This window comes from Dermacentor andersoni, chromosome 1, assembly GCF_023375885.2.
Source record: "Dermacentor andersoni chromosome 1, qqDerAnde1_hic_scaffold, whole genome shotgun sequence".
Taxonomy (NCBI): Eukaryota; Metazoa; Arthropoda; class Arachnida; order Ixodida; family Ixodidae; genus Dermacentor; species Dermacentor andersoni.
In genome coordinates, this window is record NC_092814.1 from 149,304,230 (window position 1) to 149,331,396 (window position 27,167).

At 48.1% G+C, this 27,167-nt stretch overlaps 1 protein-coding gene across 1 annotated transcript in view; it reads left to right on the forward strand.

The window, feature by feature from the left end:
• The window catches only part of LOC126544858 (uncharacterized), a 30,862-nt gene extending 15,739 nt beyond the window's left edge, over nt 1-15,123 (forward strand). Inside the window, exon 2 of the mRNA XM_050192386.3 lies at nt 11,868-15,123. Within this exon, the coding sequence (XP_050048343.1) occupies nt 11,893-12,735 (843 nt within the window). The 5' untranslated portion in view covers nt 11,868-11,892 and the 3' untranslated portion in view covers nt 12,736-15,123. The remainder of the gene's footprint in view (nt 1-11,867) is intronic.
• The last annotated feature ends 12,044 nt before the right edge of the window (nt 15,124-27,167 follow it).

Sequence of the window (27,167 nt, forward strand, 5' to 3'; positions counted from 1 at the left end):
AGTCATCAGGCATGCAATCAAACACATGTAGAGGCGCCGCGCGGACACCGTGATCTGCCGTTCTGGACTCGCTGCGTTATGAGGATGGGGCGAAATCGCGGTAGTGCGTGCTCGTTGTGGCTACGCGTATAAGTAATATACGTTGGTGTCTGCGGAGCTCTGGCGCACTTCTGAAGCGCTCCAACCCGTGCGGACTGCAATATTGACAGCGAGAGAGAGAGAGAAAGAGAGGGTCTATGCCATTTTCTAAGAATGTCTGCAATTTTGATAGGCGAGCAATTTCACCACACATCGCGTTTTCGCAAGTTTTGTAATACGAATTTTCTTACAACAACACTATTCAAATTGTTTGTTGAAGCTATTTCCCTCGAATATTACGCTTAGGAAACAACATTCCGGCAATTACTGCGAAACGCGCTATACGCGTGCGCGAACGTGGAATAGCGCTGTATGCAGCAACGTATAGCGATGGGCGCAAAATATAGCCCCGCTAGGGATAAGGCTAAAAAAGAAAGAAACAAATATGCCTCCGCAACGTAAATCTATAACAACATACGAGTAACATATATCATGATCACCGTAGTTTTCTTCATCCTACGGATTTAAGGTGCGCTTTGGCGGCGAGCAAGGGTGTTCCTGCACTTGACCGGGGTATACGGGAGGCAAAGGTTTCGTCAGCGCATGGAGGGGTGTGGTTGCGCACCCAGCGCTTCGACCTCGCTTCCGAGAAGCCAGCTGACCTTGCGCCCTTGTGTGCATAATTCATCGCTCGAACAAGATCTATCGCCGAGCAAGCTCAGTTTTATTAAAGAAAGAAAGAACAGCCAGTGGCAGGATAGCACAGGTCAAGCGACAACTTGCGCGCATCGTTGCGGCGTTGTGATTGGCTGTGTGCTCCCCACTGACAGTTCAAACTGTCATTATTTGCGGTTGCAGCTCATCGTGTACCATAAATAATTGATTCGAGAAAGTTAGACGTTGAAAACGTTTAGAAGATTGCACCAGCAGATATTGTCAAATGCGCGGAGTTCTGAAAAAAAAAAAGTGTCACGAAAGCGTTGAAAGACTGGCTGGGTTTGTCTCGTGTTCCTGTACATTTGTTTGAATGTACCTTACAAGGCCCGATGCTTACAGGGCCGTTGTTCACCAGACGCAGTGCTTCAGCTATATTATCGCCTTTAGCTCAGGCCGGACGGTGTTTCCACTTCGATGACGCTATTCGTTTTGTTCACTTCTACGCATAGCTTGTCAATAGCGATGTGGTTGTACTTATTTCATTTTGTTGCCTTAAATAGCCAGTTACTGGGAGTGCTACATAAAGGGTGGACTTGTATAAATGTAACATGACAGTTCTTGAAGTTGAAAAATGACTCATTACAATATCTAAAAACACTGATGAGCTGGTGATGTCGACGATGTGATGGTGATTAGTAACTGCTCGCAAGAGCCAGGCGTTAAATGTCGTCGCACGGGCAAGTGAACGAGTAACTTCAAGACAAATAAGGGGAACAGTAGGCTCGGCACATTTATTTGTTTACTTTTCAGTACTCCAAAAGCCCTTACCGGAGACAGGAGAGAAATATTATAGTAGCATACATTATGACAGTGTTCCAAACGCATTGCGAAGTGCGCAAACAGCTGATAACTACCAGAAAAGGTAAACATGTACAATTTTAATGCATTCACGCACTGAGGAAACAAAAATACACCGCGTTAACTGAAAAAACAAGACATGAACCAAAATCAGTTGGCTGTATTCACTTACACAGAAAATATTTGCGCAAGAACTATGCAGTGTTACATCCGAGGTCATGCGCAGTACATTTAGAAATTCAGGAAAAAAAAAACTTTGGCAGTTTCGCCGGAGAGTCGAGGTATTAACAGTGATATCAAGGTTTAGCGTTACGCTTCAACTCATCGGATGGTGTCGAGGCAAATCAATTCTGCGGAAGCCCGCAAGGCGGAGGAAGGTTCATGAAAGCGAAAATGAAGTGATGAAAAGTATTCTTTTTTTTTCTTTCATAATTCCATACGCAACTGCGACATGTTGGTTGGACGCAGCCCGCAAGGCAACTCTTGTTGGGCAGAAGGAACAGAGCCCCGGCAGCTACCAGGCGTCTCGCAACGCTGACGTAATGAGCGCGGCTCATGACGTTGCAAGCGTCGCACGTCGAGGGTTCACGAGATGAGACCGACTGGGAACAAGCCGGCGTAAGTCAGAGCCCAGTGAAATACTAGATGGCGTTAGCTCGACGTTTACTGCCAAGATCAGATCATACACACATTAGCTCAGCAGGAACGCTAGTGTGCTTATACCAATATAGTGCGCGTGCGTACAACGCTCGTGCAAATATAGCGGGAGGCAGAAGTATGCCCTTGCCGCACCATCGAGGTGTTTGCGCGTAGGGTTGCCTGTGCGTCCACTTCGCTTCGTCATGGTTGCAGCCAATTAACGCACTCCGCCGTCTCTGGAGGCCCTCCACGCGCGAGCCGCGAATGCGCCGTCACCGGAACAGCACTACAACGGCGGCGTGAATGTGCTTCGAGCGTCCACATATAACTGCTATCGCAATAAAAGCAAAAGCATCACTTGTTGAGTCGCTTGTTGAAGCGCTTGTGGAGAACAAGTCGGTTCTGCTAGCCAGGTTATGGAACAAAGGGCAAATTTGTATGCATTTTTCTGGCGCGTGAATATATACCGCTTCATTTCTCTTCACTGCCGCCTCCTGTGACGCCTGCGCGGGATGCCTGGCTGCCTTCCTGCCACATGGGAACAAGAGTGCGCGCCAAAGAAAGTATTGTGACGACCCCTCGTCAGAAGACAGCTTTGTAGAGCTTTGCTCGGAAGCAGAAAGTGATGCGTTCACCGAGGACTCGGACGATGACGATTATGCAAATGGCGCAGGTTCTCGTCGGTGCCCGTGAGTGCTTCCCCCACCTACTGACTGCACCTTTGGAGCTGCGGAAAAGTAACCGCTATTCATGAACATGTGTTTGGAAACGTTTAGATTATTTCCTTCTCGTATATATTCTTTTCCTTGTTAGTTTTTTTTTCTTAGTGTATCGATCCCCGCATGGACACTGTGCCAACGTCAGTGCTGCGCAGAGACGCCTTCTTCGAACTTTTATTTCACGCAATTTGGGAAATAAAACAACCTTGCTGCATGAATTGAAAAAAAAAATGGCACCGTGTTAAAAAAAAAAAGAAAACTCTGTAACCTGAGCGAAAAACAATTCTGGTAACTTTGGTACAATTTTCGCCCTTTTTCGCGGTACGGAAAGGCTTAGCAGTGCGGCATACAGCTCAGTAGTTAGGGAACAGATGGGCGCGACGAGAAACGGGCAGGGGTATATGTCGCTGGTATATATATATATATATATATATATATATATATATATATATATATATATATATATATATATATATATATATATATATATATATATGTTAGGAACAAGAGGGGGCCAAAAGGAGATACTCGAAACTACTATGGGAGATAATTAGGTCAACGGTTACAAGAATATACAGGGAATGGTTTGCTAAGATTTCGTTATCAGCGGGTAAAAATGCTTGGATATAAGTTCAACTAAGAAGCCGTTAATATTGAACGCTTGTGAGATGCCGCGTAGAAAGAGTTTGCCTTTTGAAAAAGACAGCCTCAGTGCGAATGGTTATTCGCGATTTTGCCAATACTTTTTTTAATTGTTTGTTTATTTTTATTGTGACGCTCGAGCCTCGTTCGCACCGTCGCTGGCCCCTCCGCCGCCATGATGTCACGGTATCGACGCGCATGCGCGACTCACGCGTGGAGCGTTATGTCTTCAAAGACGCGAGAGACGGACAGTGCGTTTGGCCGCAAAACGAGGAAGCCAAGTGAACGCGTGCACCGCTCAATTGACTCTGCAGCTGAGTCGAATGGCAGCATCCGCTGCTGGTGCGAGCGTTGTGCGCACAAATAGCTGCTGAGCAGCGGTGTGCATACACTACGCAGCGGGGCATACGCAGAGTGACGTCCGAGCAGGACAGACAGTGCTGTACAAACGCCGACGGTTTCCCGCCTGTCCCATCTCGTGCACCACCGAGGTGCGACGCCATGCATTGGCGGCGCTCCTCCTCCTCACCAGCGCGCTATGCGAGACGCCTCATGGATGCCAGGGCCTGTTCCTTCTGCCCAGTTCCCTCGCGCGTTGTGCTACGCCAACATGTCGCTCCCGCGCTGCAGAACGCCGTCTGAAGGGCTTCCGCCACAACGATAAACCTTGCCACTGCTTTCAGCTTCACCCTTCGGCTGAAGCTGCCCAACTCTTTTTTATTTTTTTTACCTCATCTCCTTTCCGTGTTGCTAGACTTTTTTTTTCTCTCTTCGCTCTTTCTCCCCTTCTCGCATACCCCCCTTGCCGTGCTGTCAGTAGAACATCTTTCCTTAATTCTACTCATAAATAAACAATAATTTAATCGTGCTAATGTGAACGGTATAATGGAGGTTGCTACGTACGGCGTCGCAGATGAATGCTGCTAGTGCGGTTTCACAGAAGGACTTTACAGAACACATTTGAAAGGATAGGAGAAAGACAGAGTACAGAACGTTTATATAGAACAGATGCGTAGAAGGCGCGTTTCAGAATTTTAGTCTAGGTGCTCGCTAATAATACAGGAAGAGCGTTTAATGTTGAAATTTAGTACTCGGTTCACGGCAGTGAACAACGTTTTCAAATTTCCAGTCACCTATAGTATGGGCCTGCACAATGCAGGTGCGTGAACAAGTATTTTCCCCAGTTGTCTTTCTAAAAATAATTTTGAAGCCTATAGGATGAATTTTGCCTGAACGTGCTGGCTATGAGAGTTTCATATAATCTAATATATATAAAACAAATATAAGGGCGGTATCATAGCACGCCACAGAATTGACGGTGGCCGTAGGCGTGTCGAATTTATGGATGACTACGCACGATACGGTTTGCGCGCAAAGGTCAACAAATGCGTCACCATGCGTATTAATTAATCAATTTAATATATAATATAGCGTGCCTCCTATGGCTTTATTGCATGCCAAAAATGATTTAATTATTTGCCAATTATTATTTGCCAATTATTGAATTATTGGATTATTTCTGTCAAGTTATGGTGTAGAAATGAATGGCTGCAGGTACGTACAATGTGGCGATTTGCTTAAACGCAAAACTAATTCCGATAGTGCAAACTGAACATGTAGACGTATTAACATCAACCACGATTTCATTAAACTATCGGGACTCCTTTTGTTAGTGCGTTATTAGGTGTGTGAACGATTTCTTTAGTCGCTTTAAAGAAGCACGAGAGTTAGACGTGTCTGGGCATGATGGGACTAGCGCAGCCTCTCACTCATACATTGTCAGAAGAATAACTTAATCTTTAATGCGACAGCGTTAAGGGCTCCGTGTCGCAGAAAATCCAGCGTCGGCATACCGCGTATCGTATCGGAGCACGCATACCCAACCACTCTTTTATCACCTAAATTGCTCATACCTTGTCTTTTATTCTTACAAAGTTCTTCCTCGGAATTTTGAGAATGACAGCCCACAAACAAATGTCATGTAAAAAAAAAAAAACATCGACAGCACATACGTTTTACGTTAGATCTTCTCAGAGTGAAATGTTAAAAGGGCGAAACAGGAGGTCGGGCCACGCAAGAGGCCGCGTTTCTACCAGAAGGCTCGCCTTCGTGCGTAGCGCCAGTGTTTCCCGGCGAACATTACGGGCGCATAAGCTACAGTTGTCGGGAAGTGTGAAAAGCAGTCAGGGACTTTTGAATTGGCCAAACCCGTCGCTGGCACGAAAAGCGAATCGTGCATTAGTGCAATACTTGAAGTGCACCGGCTTACGAGACCGTTTATAGTGTCCCTGTGCATAGTGTCCCGCCCACACGCACTCAGTGCTCACTTTCTACCCTTTTCCTCTTTCTATTCCCCTTTCCCCCACCCCCAGTGTAGGGTAGCAAACCGGATGCTCTTCCGGTTGACCTCCCTGCCTTTCCTATCCTTGCTTTCTCTCTCTCTCTCTCTCTTTTTAGATATGAATCTGCGTCTCGAACCCGTTATTTTTTTCACTCGTGCACTTAAACGCGTGTTGGCTTTCTACAGGGTTCAGTTCAAGGATACAATCATTAGCTGTTCTTCGCCTGAGGTTTAACCCCTCAAAATCTTGCGTCACCAAGCTACTTTTAACGACCAGGGTCCGAATTCGCAAAGTTTCTCATACGTAAGTGCTCTTTGTTATTGGTTGGCCGCCTTCGCTTGTACTATGTCCAGCATCAGGATTGGCTGGAAATCTTTCTCACGAAAAATTCTAGCGTTAAGAGCTTCATGTGAACACGCGCCCAGATGTCTAGGCTTCTCGCAATGGGCCATATAGCCATGGAGACTACGGCCAACCCGTGCATCAAAAGTTAAAGGGGCTGATGGACCGAAAAATAAAGAAAGCGTGTAGAGGGAACAAAGGCCTGAAGTTATGGTCTGTACATCCACGTGCTTTATAACATGAAGGTCGCCAGCACATACAGCCTATACCGCTTACATTATCGGCCTGTTCGGTGATTTCATGTAGTGTAAACGCGGTCATATCGCTAACTATACTGCGGACTGTCGATACGAACGACAACGCAGAGAAAGACGCGCGGCACGTGGCTGACTCACAACTTTATTTGTGAAAGCTCACAAAAAACTGTCGAGCAGCCCACGCATTTCTATGCACGCTGTTCAAACATCAGTCCGCGTAGATGTGCCAAGCTGTGTCTATAGGCTATAGGCCGCCTGACGTGATTCTGTTTGGTTAAAGCGAATAGCTTCCTTTGTCCCTCTCCCGTTTTTTGTGGTGGTCGCACTTTCACTGCCTACACAAAGTACAGCCGATGCAAAGTACTCGCGTGCAACCGTGTTGCGGGCCGCGTTCGCTTATACGAGGTACGTGCTGTCACGCGAGAGCTTTTGGGCGCCTGAATTGAAGAACGTTTATTGTAGAAGGAAAGGGTTGGGGAATCAGGTGGGTGGGGCCCCTAGTCCAGGATGGCCTGAGCAGCCCGCCGTGCTTGGTCGAGGGGTGCCACTTGGGCCTCCTTCTCCTCGCTGGCGAGCCAGGTCTCCCAGTGCTCCGTTCTGAATTTTGGCGCCGGAGTGTGAGACGTATCAATTTTGGGTGGCCTGAGCTCGCATTCCCGCGTAATGTGGGGGAAAGTTAGCTGGCCTCCATACCCATGGGCATGTGACCACGTATGCCGTGAGGTGGATGGCGTGTTTTAACCGTAGGTGCGGGTGTGCATCTGTCTGCAGGCGGAACCACTCCTATAGCTCATGGATGTGGAAGCGGGTGGCGATGTATTTCTCGACGCTCGTGTTCTAGGACATCCCGGGGCGTGTGGGGCGCCTGGGGCGGAAGGAGGGTGCCTGGGTGGGGGACAGTCGCTCGGTGAGTAATAGCTCGAGCTGCACTGTGCGGTCTGTCGTTACCCGTGGCTGCGATGTGTTCCGGGCACCATACAATCCTCTGTTCCTGGTTTGTAGTGTTGCACCTGTAGGAGTCGGGCGACACGCGCAGGAACGCGGCTGCTATAACAGCATGCCATTTGAGAGTCCGTGAGGATATATAAGCCTTACAAAAATGAGTATGGAATTTCCGTTGTCAATTTGTTGACGTATCGTCAATTCATGTGAAATTCAATGGAACTCCAACGCTCAGTGAGCCAGCACAACGAGATTTCATTAAAAATTCGTTGTGCATTGCTCAATAAATTTCCTGTTGATAACGTTTCATTGATTTCTTGCTGCATTTTCTCACATAAGGGGCGCGCTACAGTGAACCCCGCATCCTAGCTAACTGTCAGCGTTACGTTCGGATATTCGCTTCTCATCATATATGCTGAAAATTGAGATTTTTAAATTGAAGCTCACTGTCCCACCTCCCCCCATCCCCCGCCTTCCCTATTGGCGAATACGGAAAGACAGTGTCTTTCTGTATCCACAAGGCAGGGGTCTTAAGACCCCTGCCTCATGGATTCTTTGGTTTTGATTGCAAGGGCGACCGCCAGGGCTTCCGCCGTGTTTGCCGAACTGGTCTTGGCTGAGGCGCAGGCGAATATATCTGCTCTGCGCGCCGAGCCAACGGCAGCCTGCGAAAAGCCGTGTGAGCTACAGCGGGCGGCGTCCGTGTAAAGTGCGTTTGGGTCCGTTCCGTACTGTTTTGTAAGCAAGTTGTCTGGCTCTGGCGTCGACGCGCTCCGTGGTATAAGGGACTCGTGTTTTTCGGTATATAAGGGCGGCGTGGATTTGGGTACGGATATTAGCGGAAACGGGTACGAGTCCCTCGTCACTGTATTGCGGCCGCATGCATGGGATAACCCTAAGGCACGTAGGATCTCCCTACCCGTGGGCGTGAGACTAAGTCTTTCTCGCTGCGAGATGAGGACCACGGCTCTCAGCTCCTCAAAAGTGGTGCAGGTCCATATAAGGCTAGAGGCAGATCTGTGGGTCTTCCTGTTTGCAGTTCGAGGGCAGCCTCGTAGGCGGCACGGAGGAGCCTATCGGCTTGTTCGACCTGGGCGCTACTGAGTTCTAGGTAGGTGAGACCGTACGTGACTCGGCTAATTGCAAATACGTTGATTAGGCGTAGCGTTTCCGCCTCTCCAAAGCCTTTGTGATGGTAGGTTACCCTGTGTACCATGCGCGCAATTTGTTTAACTGTCGTGCCAGGAGTTGTGGTCTGCGTGCCTATTACACCCCGAGACCAAGTATGCGTGCTTTGGCTATTATATCTCGCGTATGGGGCAGTCGCTTACTCTCAGGTCGAAGGGTACTTTGCCTCGGTAACACCTGCCATGCACCCGAACAAATTCCGATTTTTCCGAGGAGCATGCTCATACCACAGCCCTCCACAAAGAGATCTGCCTGTGCTGCTTCCTGTAGAGCATGTTCTTTGTGCCCAAGAGAGCCTCTGTTCACCTATAGTGTGATGTCATCGGAGTACAGGGCATCCCAAGTCTGGTATGGACTCGAGCTGTCGGGCGAGGCGAGCCATACAAATATTGAAAAATAGTGGAGATAATATAGCTCCTTGAGGCGTTCCTCTATTGGGCATGGTGAAAACATACGATCTGGTTTCTCCTATGCCTATCGTGGCTGTCCTATCAGTGAGAGAAGAACGGTATAGTTATATGTCCGTTCCCCACAGTTGATGTTGTTGAATTCCTGCAGGATGAGCTCTTTACACATAGTGTCGAAAGCGTTCTCCAGATCGAGAGCAGCCAGGATGTGTTCCGCACCCGAGAAACCTCGTCCCGCAGGCGGAGGAAAATGTCCTGCGTTGAGAAATTCGGGCGGAAGCCATACATGTGGCTCAGGAAAAAGCCTCGATGCTCTAGATAGTCTACTAGTAGGGTTTGAATTATTTCCTCGAAAAGCTTACCGAGGCAGGATAACCAGATGGAGGTACTGCAAAGTGGGTATTTTGCCTGGTTTGGGAATCAGTACGATTGAGGCCTCTTTTCATTCTGGTGGAAGGTTCCCAGGTTCCCATACGCGCTCATTAATATAGTGGACCAGTTGATCCAGGCAATCGTCACTAACGTTTCGTAGCATGGCGTTAGTAACGCGATCGGGTCCCGGTGCGGTGTTACGTTTGGCAGTTTGCGCCGCAGCAAAAAAAGTTCTGCCCTATAGTGATCGGCGCGTTCAGCTCTGCATCTGCCGTGTTCTCGTATCCGAGGGTCTACATGCAGTGGCCGATCGCTCGGGAAGGACATCCTTCTTCTTCTCTCACCACCCTCTCCACCTGTATCAGCTGCGGAAGAGGGCTTCGCGGCGGCGGGAGAGGAAGATGGCAGTGGCCTTATTCCAAGCCGGCGCTCACGCCATGGCAGACGACACACATATGATGAATCGGCTTATAAGCATATAGCAACCTATACTACCGCTGCAGAGGTTCTGGTTAATGGCTCTGTTCTCTACGAAATTATACAATGAAACAACTAACGCTACCTGAATATCCTCACTGCAGCAAACTTACGTTTTCAAGCGCATCATTCATTTAAAAAGCGAATATATCTTTCCAGAAGCGTTGGGCTACAAGCTTGCATTGACAATCTTCGTCCCTGGTTCCTTCACAACTTTTTTTCGTCACCTTGTGATATTTAGCTGTTAGCAGTGATGACTTACGGAGTCGCCATCTGTCGGAAGAGCCTCGCTTTGCGCATAAGAGTGATAACGCGACGCGCTCGTCATACGTTTGACTATCGACGTTCAATAAGAACATCACGCAGAAACCCTACTGGACCTTTCTGTAAGTACTCTCGAAACGACAGTTCTTTACTGTCAAAGTAATAATTTTGGGCAAACATAAAGCACAGAATGGCTTACAGACGCTATCTCTTTGCCGAATACGTACAGTGAACGCCCATTGCGCGCGGTCACCGCAATGGAGTCCCCCGAGCCAGTTTCTTGCGTGAAAGTTGGGCAATCGCTGAGAGCAAACTATGTAAAATATGTTCTTGTAGTGCGCTGTCTGTATAACGAAATGGAGCATAACAAAATGAAGCCTCAATGCAGTGATCACACGCGTTCGCAGCGACCGACTGCGCGTCTGCATGCGTGCCATGCACAATGTTTCGCTTTCGCTGCGAGCGCGTTTTCGCACCGTTCCGTGAGCTTTAGTCGGAAGCATATATGAGCATTTGACAGTACACAAGCAACCATTGTTGCGTGGACGCTATCAGAGCTGTTCAAAAATAATTTTAATATAACTAGGGACTTCGACGCCTACGGCGACTTGTGACATATGCCGCTGAGATGATTCAATCTTTTTTTTTTTTTTCTCGCGTCTTCTAAATTCTTGGACGTTTCAATATCATTATTTCTCAGTTAAGTTACATCGTACTGTATGTTTATCGGTCTTCTCAGCGAGCGATTTCCCACTGCTTCTGTTTCTTAATCCAGTATACACTCATTGTTTGGTGCTAACACATGCAGACATGAGCATATGCAATTCATTTTTTTTAGCGTGCTTCTTACCGTTCCCTTTCTATTCCAGTGAACTTGCCACTGTCCATAGCATCAACAAGTTCATTGATCAAAACTTCATGACATTAGCCGCGAAGCGCGCGCTTTCTGCTACTCACCGACCATCGCAGCCCCGACGCAGTAGCAAAAATCTTCCTCGCGGAAGTGCTTGCTGCACACCGGAGTTGTAGCCGATGGCTGCTTGCCGGTCCTAAATTTCGTGATCCAAGCTTCACGCGGCTCCTTGTCCCGAGGGTACGTGTGAATAAGGCTGACACCGGGCTCCGTTGCGTACGTCCGGCACTGCGGCACCGAACAGTAGCCAACCGTGTCGGACGCCTTCAAAGGCAGCCACTGCCTATTGCTTTCAAGTGTTGTCAAGTATAGAAACCCGAAGCGGCAAAACCTCCCCACTTAATCAGAACCGCAGCGCAGGCGGGACTTTAAAATCTCGTTTTCAGCTTGCTTCGGCGCTTCCGAAGCAGCCGACGCGGCCGCTGTGTCTACGTGATCCCTCATAACACGTCACGGCTACGGAAGCGCCAGCTTTTCCAGTGGTGGAGCTCGCCCCAATATGCATAGGCTAGCACAGGAGAGGAAACATTTACTGGAGCTTGGGTTTGGTCGTCTAAGCCCAATTTCTTGTTTGAAACTCTCGCGTTCAACAAGAAATTGAAAATGCAAACAGAAAATGGTGGACGACCGCCTTTATATAGGCCGTGACACGTTATGAAAGTTTAGGTTCGTGCGCTTGATCTTTGCGTCGAAGATGGGTGGATTCTATCGGCGCTTTGCGGGATGCCGCCCGAAAGCGCCACTTGTAAAGTACTTCTCCTCCTGCGCAGGCGGAAGCAATGGCACCTTAAAGCCATGGACTTGAGGTTCCCCGCCGTGGGTGCCTCGTCGCCGCTGGGCGCACCACCGGCGGGCCTGCTCCGCTCGCTGGAGCGGCGGCCGGGTCCCAGTGCGCTGCACGGCGGTCCCCCTCCGGGCCCGGCTGAGCCGGCGGCACCCGACGAGTCCGAGGACCGGCGCAGCTCGCCGCAAATCGCGGCCAGCGGCTTCTGCTTCCTGGCAGCGCTCTGTTGCTCGGCGGGCGGCTTCTGGGCGTCGGCGGCCGCCACGCGCCTCCTGGGCGTCGTCTTCCTGGTGGTGGGCGCCGCCGCCGTCCTCGCCGCCATCCTGTTCGTGCCGGCCGGCCGCGACGGCAAGCTGCCCGTGCATCGGCGCGCGCTGCCGCTTCTGCTGGCACTGGTGCTGTGGGCCGTGGCCGCCTGGATCATATTCCTGGTGGCGCAGAGCAGTGTTCACGGCAAGGGCGTGCTGGCCGCCGTGGCCGCCTTCCTGCTGCTCTTCTCGCTCGTGCTGCTGCGCGTCGTGTGCCGCCGCTGCCGGCACGGCCGGCGGCCGCTCAAGGACGCCGAGGACGCGGTGCAGCTCGAAGACTTCCACCATGTGAACACGCAGGTGCGAGACACGCTGCGCTTCGGCCAGTTACGCGCTGATCCGGCCTTCGGTCCAGCAGCCGCCGAAAGCCGACCCCCCGTGGTGCCCACGGCGCCGCCGGAGACGCCGCCGCAGGCGTCGGCCAGTTTCTCCACGTTCGTGCGCGAGCCGCCCTCGGCGCCCGCGGAGCCGCCGCCCTACGACGGCTTCCCGCCGGACGGCAGCCGCTGCCGGACCCCGCCGCCGCCCTACTCCACGCTTGTCTAGGGCGCCGCCAATAAGGGCACGGACCTGCGTGTGCCCAGCGTGTGTTGTGCGTGCACTGACTGGTGCAGGGCCCGGGCGGGCAGGGCGGCGGGAGGGCCACCGCCCACCCCCGCTAGCGTGGAATGCCCGAGGCGTAACCGACCCAGGTCGGCACAGCAGGCTTCGGCCGTTCCACAAATGCACACTGTACGCGTGCTTTTAAACAGGCTTCACGACAAGTTGTATGAGAGAGAAGAAAGTCTTTTGCTCTGTACCTGCCGAGTGAACGCCGTCGCCATGACAGGAGCTTTCTGCAGCGAGGCTCGTCGCACCACACGCGAACCGTCTAGAAACGTTAAACTGAATGTCGATCCTCACAATAGCCTGAAGTAGCATCCAAAGACATCTTTCTTATGCTGCAAACGAAATGTATTGCAGAATGCAGAAAGTCAGTTATGCTAATATTTCTTCGACACAGGCGCCACAGAAAGACGCGAGCACAGGATGATACTACCAGCACAAGCGCCGACTCAAAACTCAGATTCATTCGAAATGGACAGAACACTATATACCCAAACGTGGTTAAACAAACAAGTGAAAAGTAGCCATTCAAATCCAAGATTTCTTTTTGGCGCAAAACTGACACATGATTATTTTTTATTATGTATGTGCCGTGCCTATATAATTTCCCGTATTGTCTGATTACGATGCCTGGTGACATGACCCTGGCTGAACTCAGGTGTGCAGTCGCACTCCGGGCAATTCTGTGGCGTCATGTCGAAGAAATGGACCCGTACCAACTCGCCCAACCGACAGTTATAGTAATATTTGACTTACATGCAGCGGGCATACATACATTAGAATACATGTCAACAAGGTTTCTATAGAAGGCAGATAACGGACGAGCACGCTTCACGAGGAGATACACTTCAAATAAAGCACAGGGGCTGGCGTCGACCACTGTCCCCTAAATTATGAGACAACAGCTCAATACATCGTTAATCATTGATGAGGCACGAGTGATATTTTTTCTAGTCTCGTTGTTCTCTTGTTTTACTATTTACTACTTTTAATTACTACATCCCTTGTCATAGTGCAGTGTTCCTAGGTTGTTGTTTTTTTTTTGTGTACTTTCCTTTCAGTGCGGATGTGATCTCATAAAAAAGTAGCATTTCGAATCGCGCCCAGGCCTACATTGGCCATCTCCTCCATCTGAGTCTTCCTTCATCCTTTCCTTTCTTTCTTCTCCATTCCCTTCATTGCCGCATGTTGTCCTCGTCACCAATTGTCAACCCTTCCTTCCTGCGCTTATTGCTTCTCCACAGATATAGTTAGCATGCAACAAAACACTCTTTCCAGGAAAGTTGGGAATTTAATGTAGAGTTGGTCAAGTGACTCTTCAGAATCTGCACTCCGTCGCACAACCATGCAGTCTAGCGAGAGCTATCATGCATGCTGAGGCACTGATGAATGCGCAACAGGATTTAGTTCTGTGTTTGGCAATCCAGCCGCCTGCAGAACTGCGAGCATCTGCAGGTTCAAAGAAGGCGAGAAATGACCGCAAGATTCCACAATACACGGCGCGCTTGTCCCGCGCTCCTCGAGTTGTGCGTCGTTGCCAAGTGCAAAGGTGGCGCTGGCCAAGGCCGGCGCCGATTTACATGTTGCATGCACCCGCTTGCTTCTCAAAAAAGCACGACACGACCGTAGTTTCGTAGCCCTGTACGGCCATAGTGAGACCGAGTGTGTGTGTTCCGCCACAAGAGGCGGACGCGTAGTGTGTGCCGACGGAATAGGAGAAGTAAAAAATAAGTGCGTCGAGTGAGGAGACAGGAGGAGGACCGGACGCGGTTCAGGCACTTAAGTGATCGCGTACCTGAATAAACATTTCATAGTGCTTGCAAGGGGAATTCCTGAAATAGTCTGGCTCAGATCTCCGTAGCTGAGAGCGTATAGCTGTGTATATTGCCCACGCCTACTTCCATCATCGCATCGCTTTCTCCTTTCAGTCACATCGACCCCTTCCCCAATTCCCCGCCTTTCACAAACTAGCAACACTTCCCACGAACCCCCACCATTTGGCGTCCTTATTCCAGTTTATTTCCCTTGCCTTTCATACGTTTCCCTTTACGTACACTAGATGCCTAGCATGAGCGGGCATGCTATGAGCGATGCGCACTGTGGGAATTGTTCCCTCCCTCTCTCACCTCCTCCACACACACACACACACACACACACAATTCTTGTCTTCTGTTCTTTTCCGTTCGCTTACGGCCGCCACTTGTAGGGTGCTGTCGTCATTCCGAGCATCTCAATGCGCACCCCTGAAGTTTTCGTACACTCCAAAAATGCAGACATTCCTCTACAGTGTATAAAAAAATCAATAATAAGAAATAATGGTTTTCTGAACTGGTGTTACGATACATTTCTCTTACCTGCTACTATTCGTCGTCCACGCGCCAGTGCAGCACGTGGTCAGACCTCAGATGATCATGATTTACGTGTACATACATACATACATACATACATACATACATACATACATACATACATACATACATACATACATACATACATACATACATACATACATACATACATACATACATACATACATACATACATACATACATACATACATACATACATACATACATACATACATACCCCATTTAAAAGGTTAAAACTGTCACCCCGTCAACGGCAGCTCACTTGCGCGCCTCGTATAATCACTAAGCGTCAGTGCTCGACCCACAGCAGTGTATAACGATTTTAAAAAATCTGTCGGTCAGGCAGAGCTTTTCTGTCCAAACTCTCTACCATTAATAGCGCGGTCAAAAACAACGACAACGACGACGAACTGTCTTGTTGTATTTCTTGAACAAGGAATCTGTACAGCGGAACATCTAGTGTGGGGCACCGTTGAGGCATACCATTTGTTTCGGAGTGTGATTCGGCGACATAGTTTGAATTGTGAAATCGCGCAGGTAGCCATAGCAGACGTAACAAGCATAATTTGCACGCCGTAATTTCTGTTTTTTTTTTTGTCTATGAGTATATATTACTATGTCTTAACGCATGCATGCCATCGGTGCACCCTAAAGCTTTGAAAGTCATGCTTCTATGACATTCACACGCAAACTCTCAGTAGCAACGAGCCATAGACAGTGGATTACGTACAAAAGTTTCCGCGCACGAAAAAAAAATATATATTCGCGAACAGTCTAGACCCATGGAAATGCTGACACATTCTAACCCTAGTTTTTCCCCTTCCGATATTTCTGACGGAGGTGGCTTGTTTTCCGCGCATTGTGTACCTCATAAAAGTCAGAAGCGTAGCTACATCGTGTGGTGATTTTGAGATGCGTCAGTGAACACCTTCAACGAAGAGAAGCGATGTGTGCAACTATAGGATGACGCAAGAGGGCGATAGCTCTTCTTTTAGGGTGCCTCGACACCACGCTTCTACGGGAGGCGCTGACATCGAGGCACCATATCTTCTTTAGCACGTAGGACAAAGGTTCCTCAAGTTGACAATTCTACGGTAACCCCTCTCACTGTACTTCACTCTGTCAAAGAGAAAGATAAATGTAAAGGAAAGGAAAGACAGAGAGGCTCTTTACCAGATGATATCTCCGGTCGGCTATTCTGTGCTGGGGAAGGGGTACGAAAGATCACTGAAAAGAAAGAAAGAAAAACGAAATATGTGGATCCCACGCACTGTGGGAATCGATGTAAGCGAAACTCTCTATACTGTTTGCTTTGACTGACGATAATTAGCGGTGATGTTGACAGCGAATGTGTAATTTCTTCAACGTTTAGTCCAATACGAAAGTGGTGAGTTTTTGTTAAACCTTACGTTGCGTACACCACTGCTGCTTGTCTGCGTAGTACACAGAACACAAAGGGAGACGTGTTTGCTTGAGGCGTTGTTGTGCGTCATTGTTCATTATCTCTGATGGGGTTTAGTTTTATCATTGCCTCACATGGAACATCGCATCGTGGCAGAAGTCTTAACATTTAATTGAATTATGGGGCTGTACATGTCTAAACCACGATCGGATTATGAAGCACGCCGTAGTGGCGGACTCCGGATTAATTTTGACACCCTGGTGTTAACGTGCACCTAAATCTAAGTGCACTAGCGTATTTGTATATCGCTCAAATCGAAATGCGGCTGCCAGGGTTGGAATTGAACCCACGATCTCGAGCAATGTCATAGCCGTCAAGCTACCGCGGCGGGCACAGAAGTGTTGATTTGATGTGCGACCGGTTCCGTAGTGTCGTTTGTGCCGCTTCCCTGCGTCAGTTTGTCAAGCGCACGCAGGGCGCTTGACAAATTTGCATGGTTTGACGTAATAGTTCTGCGGGAACCCGCAAGATGGAGAGAAGTCATTAATAAGGGGGAAATGAGACGTCCACCCAAACGTAGCTAAGTGCTACAAAGGAAACGAATTTTTCTTCAACTGTGAGGCTTTTCTTTCGAGGAAACCGTATGGGTTTCCTTTGTAGCACTTAGCTACGTTTGGGTGCACGTCTCATTTCCCCCTTATTAATTACTTCTCTCCACCTTGCGGGTTCCCGCAGAAATATTACGTCAAACTCTTGCCTTTGCCTCGAGTTGTTGACAACGACTTCGCCCTGCCATCTGCTAGCCACCTGGTTAGCTCAGATGCTAGAGCGGCTGCCCCGGAAAGGCGGTGGTTCCTGGTTCGAGTCCCGGACCAGGACGAATTTTTCCTCAACTGCAAGGCTTTTCTTTTGAGGAACCCGTATGGGTTTCCCTTGTAACACTTAGCTACGTTTGGGTGGACGTCTCATTTCCCCCTTATTAAATTTGCATGGCGTTTATATTTCAGAAATAGCAGAAGCGTACCGTATACCGTACGTTCAGTTTTCTCGCAACCGCTGTTTCCTGGCCTTCTCGCGTTTTTGCCATCTCCCGCCCTCTTCCCCTGTATGGGAACTGCAAGAGTAGCAAGGACTCGTTTCGCGACTGCGTCGGTTCTACCCCCCCATTCTCTGCCTCCTCTCCTCCCTCCTCTCTACATTTCTATCTACGTCCGCTCCGGACTTGCACGTTAGTTTCTGCATTGCTTTTGAGGGGGTACAGATAGTTACAGCTGTCAAGAGGCTAATGTGGCGACACCCAGGGAGCTCCAGAGGGCATTGTGCACATGCCACGCGATGGAAAAGTCCAAACGAGTTTCTCGCGTCGACTTCCTCTCTTCAGCCATGTATATGCACGCACTGATTCACCCCCCGACGCGGCGCGCAAGACAGCAGCAGCAACAGTGGAAAAGTCGAGAGAAGAAGCAAAGAAAGCTTCGATTTAAAAGAGAACAATGAGCACGATTATCTGTATGGGCAAAATCACACAGCCTGTCAAGCCGCCACAACATACATCCCACAATGCGCTGTGCCACCCCGTCACAATTGTCGTACAATGCTTTGTGTTTTATATAACGCAGCAACGTCTTCATAGCCACTCTCGCTGATGTCCACGTGGGGCAGTGTCCGAGAATTTTAGTTTCTGAGATTTGGAGATTTCCCAGCAGGTATGATATGGAGGAGAGCGCTGCTCTTTGCTGGTTAAAACGAGGGAACTCACAAAGAAGGTGTGCGATCGTTTCCCTGAACCCGCAAAAGTCACAGAGCGGGCGGTTGGCCACTCTGGTTAGATAAGAGTGCGCGTTTGAAAGCGTTACTCCACGCCATATAGACGGCCTGGAAGGGTTCAGTCACGCCGTGAGAGGCCGGATGGAAGACGAAGCTATAAGTTAGGATCCAGGGTATGAAGGCGTGCGTTTGTAGGCTCGGCTGAATTTCACCGATTCAGTGTAGGGTCCAGCAAAAGGGCGATGTGACACTGTACCTCGGTCTAAAATATTTTTTAAAATACGTCTATCAGAAAAAGAACACCTCTCTGTCAAAATTTTTGAAGTTTACGGAAGTTCGCACCGGATGCGACAGCTGCTATTTTAGGGCGGCAAATTCAGCTCTAACGAACTTTGCCGGCACTCTGACACTTCCAGCTCCGTGACAATGAAAGGAGCAAGGAAAGTTTTCTTTGCCTTATCGAACCTTGGCAAGTCATCTGTGTGATTAAAACACCATATGTCAACGCTCGCAAACGCTCGCACAGTGGCCTTTCTTGTTGGACAAAGGCGGTAGAAGCCTCGAGCGCCAACTGCACTGCGGCACAAGTGTTAAATTATTCAGCTCGCACTACAAACACAAGCACAACGTTTGCACACGTGCACATTCACGTGGCGCTGTGCCCGGCAACTTGGACGACCTTTCTCAGCGGGCACAAGTGCATCTATTCGAAAGGACGACGCAGATACGATCCGAAGAAATTAGTAAGCAAACCTTAGCATTTAGTTCCAGTTAAAACATTTACCACGCCTTCAATGAAAGCTATCAGTGCACCGTCCCAAGGTGGGCCGCCACAGCGTTGTGGCTTTGGTGCACGCTCACACCTGCAGTCACAAGTTCGCGGCCCACAGCAGCGGGGAAAGAGCTAAGCGCAAAGCCTTGGCTAGAAAAAAAAGAAAAAGATGAACGAAACCTCGGAACCACGGTAAGTCTCTTCATTAACAGCTGACCAGAGAGAAAAGCGCGAAGCAGGCGAGCATACTGCTTTGGACTGACAAGTGATACTTATTTCAACTCGTTTTAAGATAAAATGGGTTCGGGAATATTTTTACTGACCTTAATTTATTTGCGGGGCAATTGCTATGGGCCGCGCATCGTAAAGTAATTACTTAATGAGTTAATTAGTCATTTTTACAGGGAAGCTGTTAAAGGCTAGTTCCCTCAGGATCGTGTCCGTGCGTACACAAAACTACCCATACGTGAGCCGATCCCGAAGATAGTGCAATGCCGGGCCGACCCGCCGCGGAGGTGCAGTTCGCCATTAAAGGGGTTGGGACACCAAATTTTGAGGCTATAAAAAGCATGTTGTAGGCTGCTTCCGTATGCAAGGACACCCAGAACGAAGTATTGGACGCTGCAAACATTTTAAAATAATTTTAATTCAGCTCCAAAAAGTCATTAAAAACTCCTTCTCGTAGTCGAGACCCATCGCTAGCGCGGCAGTTACTACGTCACAGAGGAGGAACGAAAATATTGACGTCATAGCACACTAGCACAAAAACGTGACGTATGATGAGTAGCGATGAAATGCCGATTACGGAGCCTGCTGAGCCGAGCGACCGAGCATAGCCTCCACTATTACCGAGCTACAGGCATATAGAAATCCTTTCTTAATGCAAAGAAAGAGTAAGGCGTGCAGGCACGGACACAAGAGGAGAGAAGTGGACAACACGAACGCCGCACGGCGGCCCGCGAACGGCAAACTGCGTGCGGCGAGTTGCCGAGCGAACGGGCCTACGTTTGAGCCGGCCGACTCCGAAAGGGACGTTATGCGGCATTCGTGTTGTCCGCTTCTCTCTTCGCATAGTCGCATAGTTCGGCAGCTCGGAGCGGTCTCTCGTTCGCTTGGCCTTTCTCAATGTGAGGGCCTGTCCACGTTACCGGCACGGAAACTCGCCGCACGCCGTTTGCCGTTCGCGGGCCCCCGTGCGACGGCGGTTTTGCTCGCGAACGGCGAGATTTCCTTGCCATTGAGAGGACGGGCCCGGGACCCATTTGTGCGGCAGCCGTACGGCGAAGCGGCCAATCAGCGACCAAGGAGTGGTCACTCTGGCCCCGAGGGCAGCTTCACCGCCTCTGATCGTTCGGCGCCGCCGATATCGTCGCTAGGCCTTTTCCGGTTCACTTCAAAGCTAAAGCGTACGGCGCTTCGGATTGAATCACCGACTCTCACAAGCCGCAATATTTTCTTACCGTTGTTGTCGCTCTTTGGAATAATTATAATAATCGCGACATGCACTTCGAATCGCCAGTTGTTTACCTCTGCTGGCAGAGCACGCGTATGCGCAAGCAGACGACGCAGCATAGTTTTACGTCACTATTTTTTGTGGCCCACGTGACCAAGCCATGTTGCGTTTCCTCCTCTGTGACGTCATAGCATCCCCCGGAGCCCAGAAACCGAAACCGAAATCGCTCGGCATAATAATGCTATTATTAAATTATTTATCGGATATATATGAATCCCGCTGTGTGTATCGTGCTCCCTGAAGCATGACACAACGTTTGAATCAACAAACGCATGAACGAAAATTGTGATGTCTCCACCCCTTTAAGGGGCCCACATACACAGCATAATCACTGGAAGTATTTTGGTAATTAATTGAATATGTGCTTCGATTTATCGTGCTAATAATGTCCGCCTCCTCGAATAATCCAGCTCAAGGACAAGATTTATTTTATCTGCCACAGGCAATTTTTAAAAATTGCGGAAAACTTAATAATTATCATCCCATGCATATATATAGTAGCGCTTGTGTGGTCTCGCTCCCTTTGCCCGTGTTTCGTTTCTGCGCTATTACTCTGGCGATTTAAAGTTTCGTGTGTGGGTCTTCATTACATATTTTAAAGGCCTTTCACCAGGCCCTGTAGAAAGTTTTGGCTTACTATGGAAGTTGTAAATCACCGTCCGTGCAGGGAGCTTTTTACCGCAAGAATTTTTTTTTTTTTAAGACCCGCCGTGGTTGCTCAGTGGCTATGGTGTTGGGCTGCTGAGCACGAAGTCGCGGGATCGAATCCCGGCCACGGCGGCCGCATTTCGATGGGGGCGAAATGCGAAAACACCCGTGTACTTAGATTTAGGTGCACGTTAAAGAACCCCAGGTGGTCGAAATTTCCGGAGTCCTCCACTACGGCGTGCCTCATAATCAGAAAGTGGTTTTGGCACGTAAAACCCCATAATTTAATTTTAATCTTTTTAAGGTTTCAGTAATACGTCAAACAAAAGTTGGAGGACGCTTAAGCTTCGCCTTCAAAAGTGGAACGCGACAGCGTTCCCGTCGTCCCGCCAAGGGGTGTAAGACATTGCGCTACGGCGCAGCAATCACTTACGAGGCGCACCGCATCGGACTTTGCACCCACCAATCACGCGGTGAGCGCCGAGCAACGCAGCGTTCGGCGCGGCAACGAAACGTGCGCCTGAGCAAGCGGAACGAACCAAAGAACTGGGTGTCTCGCAGGGGGAAACGATCTACGCGAGCCAAACGTCGCGATCGGCACGGACAGCCGGGCCGCGACGCGCCTCCGCACCGGTCCCCGTACAGCCCCAATGCGCTCAAACGAGACGAAGGCGAGAAGCGGGCGAGTGGCGCGCCATCTGTCGGGGCAGCGCCGTGCATTGCGAGGAGGGGGTCTTCTGTGTTTGCCGCAATATGGCTCTGCATGTGCAGCAAGCGCAGAAGAAATGTAGCGGAAACGTACTTCGCTACGCGTTTAACTCCGCCTTTCTTGTCTCCTGGAAAAGCTGCATTTAATTTCTTCGTTTGCTGGCGCTGTGACTGCCTGCTCGCGTAAGGAGGCGCTCTCCGATTACCACCCATATTTATTTCAAGTGTTAACTCTATAAATGTCAGCATTATGAGGTCAACGAACGTTATGTATTTGATGTATAGTTCCCATAAAATAACACAGCCGTCGTGGCAGGGGACACGACCTCGTGACTCGGTCGCACAACGTCCCACTGAGCGAATCAGCCAGAGTCTACGCAGCTGCGAATTTTACGACTCATACGCGAAATTTCTCATCGACTGAGAAGCAGTGTAGTAAAACGCAAGCTTTACATTTCACGTATCATTTCATTTATTTGGTGTCACGTAAAGAAATATTTTGCCAGCAATTAAAATCTCATTTTATTGGCCAGTGGTTACTCTCGCAAAGTAGTTGCACCACGCTTTATCATGTTTCGCAGTCGTCAAGCGTGTTTTACACAACTTGCAAATAAATCTCATCATTACTTTTCAATGCGGAAATTTTATGTACACATAAATGTTAAAGTACACAAATATCTGTACATCAAAAGCGTGGACACATGCATGCGAGTGGAGCGCATGCATGTGTGCAACCTGGCATGTGTGCAACCTGGCAGCATCCCAGGTTGATTTTATTTCATATCACGGTGTAGTCGCAATGCTGTTAAATCTGAAAACAAAATCGACTTGCGGTCCTGATGGTTTGCCCAATATTTTTCTTCGTCGTTATGCCGAAACTATCGCTAAATTTCTTGTGATCTTGTTTCGATGTTCACTATTAAGTGTGAGGCTACCTGATGAATGGAAGACAGCTCAAGTTATACCCGTCTATAAAAAAGGTGACCGTTTGTTATTAGAAAATTATCGCCCAATATCCTTAACATCTTCTTGTTGTAAATTGTTGGAACATGTTGTAGCAAAACGCATCACTCAATTCCTTGAGGAAAACTCTATACTCTCAAGCTTTCAACACGGATTTAGAAGAAATTTCTCTACTGCAACACAATTGCTCACGGTAGTAATTCATTTGCAGCATGCATAGATAATTGTGGACAAATTGACGCGATATTCTTAGATTTTAGTAAAGCATTTGACAGAGTTATTCATGATAAATTGCTCAATAAACTCGTAAATATTAACCTTCCCGACATTTTGGTCTCTTGGGTTTCCGATTACTTACATAACCGAACGCAGTTTGTTTCAATTGATGGTTTTGATTCCTGCAGTCTTCCTGTAAAATCAGGTGTGCCTCAAGAAAGTGTTCTGGGACACTTGCTGTTTCTTTTATATATATATGACATTGCCTCCATAATTACTCCTGGAACTCAAATTAGGTTATTTGCAGATGATGTTGTCTTATTTCGTGAAATCAAAGGTGTACATGATCAGGTTGAGTTGAATTCTAATCTCATTAATGTATCTAAGTGGTGCACAGATTTTGGCATGACTGTTAACACCGATAAAACTGTTTATCTTTGTGTAACGCTTAAGAAAACTCCTCTAAAATATATTTATAACCTGACATCTCTTCCTTTGAAACAGGTTACCAGTTACAAGTACCTAGGAGTTACAATCACTAATAACCTCTCTTGGAATCTGCACATTGATAACATTTGCTCTTCAGCTTTCCGCAAGCTTTGTTACTTAAGACATAAACTTCGTAATTCTCCTCCTAATGTCAAACTTCTTAGCTATTTCACATTCATTCGACCTAAGCTTGAATATTGCTCTATTGTTTGGGATCCTTATACTAAGCTTAACATTAAGAAGTTAGAAAGGATTCAGCGAAAAGCTGTCAGGTTTATCTATTCCAAAGTCAAGTATACTGATTCTCCTTCTGAGCTCATGAAAGCTAACAACATTGAGCTACTTGAATCGAGAAGAAAAAAATGTCGTTTGAACTTCTTAAACTTACTTCTTAACGGTAGAATGGCTATTGATCAGACGCAGTTTCTTTCCCCTTTGGCCACAAGACCTACGCGACATTACGAAACACACTTTCTAACCCCTTACTTTGCAAGAACAGACATAAGTTTTCCTTTTTTCCGCGTTCTGTGTCAGACTGGAATAGCCTAACAGAACCTTATGACGCACTATATGACTAGATGTTCATGTCTTTTTGTGTTCCTTCCTCTGGTACTACCGTGCTTCTTTTCTTGTTGTTGTTCTCCTTTTGTGTAAAACAGATATTCTGTAAATTGTATTGCCCATCCTGCTTGAACCAGATTGGTCTGCAGTATGTATTAAATAAATAAATAAATAAAAATAATGGAGGAAGAGGTCGGGAAAGTTAGCAACAAAGTACAGGGTAATTGAAAGTGTAAATTGACAACCGGGAGCCACCAAAAAAGAAAGTGAGAAGAATAGAGACAGTAAATCGGTTGCAAAGCATAGAAACAAAAGAAGACCATAGAGATTTACAAGAATGCAAGAAAGAAATTAGAAGGGAAAGTCGATATTCTAATTGACATTAAGAGAAAAAAATGGAGCTGGGTAGGTCATGTAATGCGCAGGTTAGATAACTGGTGGACCATTAGGGTCACAGAATGGGTGCCAAGAGGAGGGAAGCGCAGTCGAGAACGGCAGAAGACTAGGTCAGGTGATGAAATTAAGAAATTCGCAAGCGCTATAGTTGAAATTAGTTGGCGCATGACGGGGGCAATTGGAGATCGCAGGGAGAGGCCTTCGTCCTGCAGTGGACATAACATAGGATGATGATGGTGGTGGTGTGATGATGATGATGATTATGATGAACACAAAGGTTAGTAACTTGATATTTCAGGCTCGATTTGGTTGCCCACGGACAAAACATATCGGAGCAAATATTCGCAACAAGATGAGGCATGCGTCTGCTGCAGCAAAACTTCGAAGACCGTTCAGCACTTCCTAATGAAATGCAAAGGTATTCACCCAGCTAGACCCATAGGTAACGTACACATTCCAGAAACGCTGGAACTTAAAGTGAATGTAAGCATCAACCGGTCAGCAGTCGAGATAAGCGAGATATGTTTAGAGTATTAGTGAGAGAAAAAGAACAGGGAAGAGATTGGTAGGACCGGATCTGTTACAGGCATAGCTAACGGTACAAAGTGCATTGTAGAAGATTTAAGGAAGATGAAAAATATTAAGGAGATGTAAACACAATGTTATACTGAAAAGCATACAGAGCATACCTGATTAGCTTAAGCAGGCTAGGCGACTATTTGTCACCACTCAGTTTCAAAGGGGATGCCAATAAATCATCATCGTCAGTAACGGTATCCTCGACAAACAGCGCACCAGGGCGCCTCGGTACGGTTTGTCGAGGATATCATTCGTTTCCCTATTCGCGACTCCAAATGAATGCTCGACCCGTAGCGGCCGCGCCGAGAACCAGCCGGTCTAGGTTCAGCCGCAGGCTCTCACATTACAGCGTGCGCTGCAACCCCAGACAGCGCACAACATCCCGCGGATGTCCGTAAGCAATCCTGATATACCACGTCCTATGAAAGACGTCCCGCGGGCATTCATTGGATTCAGCGAAGTCCCAACAGTGAACAATTGCGGACGTTATCGGGATGTGTTGGCAGAGTTGGCCGGCAGCACGTTTGAAACGCGCACAAAACGGCTCAATATAGGCTGCGCATTCCGTTGTTTTTATTTTCGCGACTAAAAAAAAAAAGGAAACGCTGATGGGTCATATATTGGCAACATATGGAATTTATGCACACCTTGAAGGCCAATTCTTCCGGCACAAATTATAAATATTGAAGTCCCTCCTTGTCAGTAATGTAACACGCAGATTTCGCGGTATTGCACTGATTATTTCCTCGTTCTCGCCTTAATGACACTTCAGGTGGTGGTGCGGTGGTGCATGGTCGTGGTACGATGTTTATCTGTTCTTTGAAACGAAGGCGTTCCTTTCTCGTAGGGGCCTGATGACTGTTCATAAAATTCATCCACTTAGGCAGCCTGATGACACGTTGCTGTGTAAGTTTTACAAGATTGCTCCACTGATTTGCATGCAAAGGCCACCACTTGCCTAGGACAAGCATGGCTAATAACATCAATTTTACGCCCCGAGCCTGGGATATAACCTCCATCTCGCATGGAGGTAACATCCGAAAAAACCAGGACCGGGACCTCCGCGGGACATTTTTCGGTGTTTCACATGCATGGGAGGTTCAAATTTCTGGATTAGCGTAGGACATTTCAGGAAAATCCCTAGGATCTCCTCAACATCATTACAGGGACATCCATCAAACATCCTTGGAATGTATCTGTGCTGTCTGGGACGATCCCTCGTAGTTATCAAATCATCGTGGTACCGCCGCGCATAAGCCTGAAATAGGAAAGTGTGTATCACTACGACGTGTCATCGCGGGTGGAAAGACAGCAATTAATTTCCTGAAAGTAGCAGACCACGCGCAACGTAAAGTGACACGGATAAGAAACGCGCATTGGGAAAAAGGAGGCTGACACTATGGGCGGTTTGTTCGAAACACTTCACTTGGGACGCCTTCTTCATTGCCGGCGAGTAGACTATCGCTTTCTTTCTTATTATGCATTTTAAATATGTTGCTGGCGTTTCAAATCCCGGAGTGTACTTTGTTTAGGCAGGCGCTTTATTATATCAGTGATGTACGCTTAAGATTCATTTGGTTAAGTAAGTTTAGTTTTCTGCCCCAGCATTAATGTTACTAATGCCATAAGCAGCAGTAATATTCTCGCTATAGTGTACTGTTGTCCACAGGCACCGGTAGCAGAAACGTAACTATAGCTCGGAAGGTCTGAAGTTGATCATGACGCATGTTATTCCGCTAGGCGACATGTCGTTTGGATAGCATGCTTTAGATTTGCGGTGCAAGCAGAAGACGCCGAGTTCACATTCAGCGCGGTGAGTTGTCAGTTTATTTGCTCGCAAGAAATTTGGAAGCAACTGCAAACAGAGTTCGTTCCAGATAATTGGAGCATTCGGCCTGGCCACAGCGCCGCCAGTTTGTTTTCCGACACTGTGCTCGCAGCCAGTTCCATTACAACAGGTTCGATTCGTTTCCAAGTCGTGCATTTGCA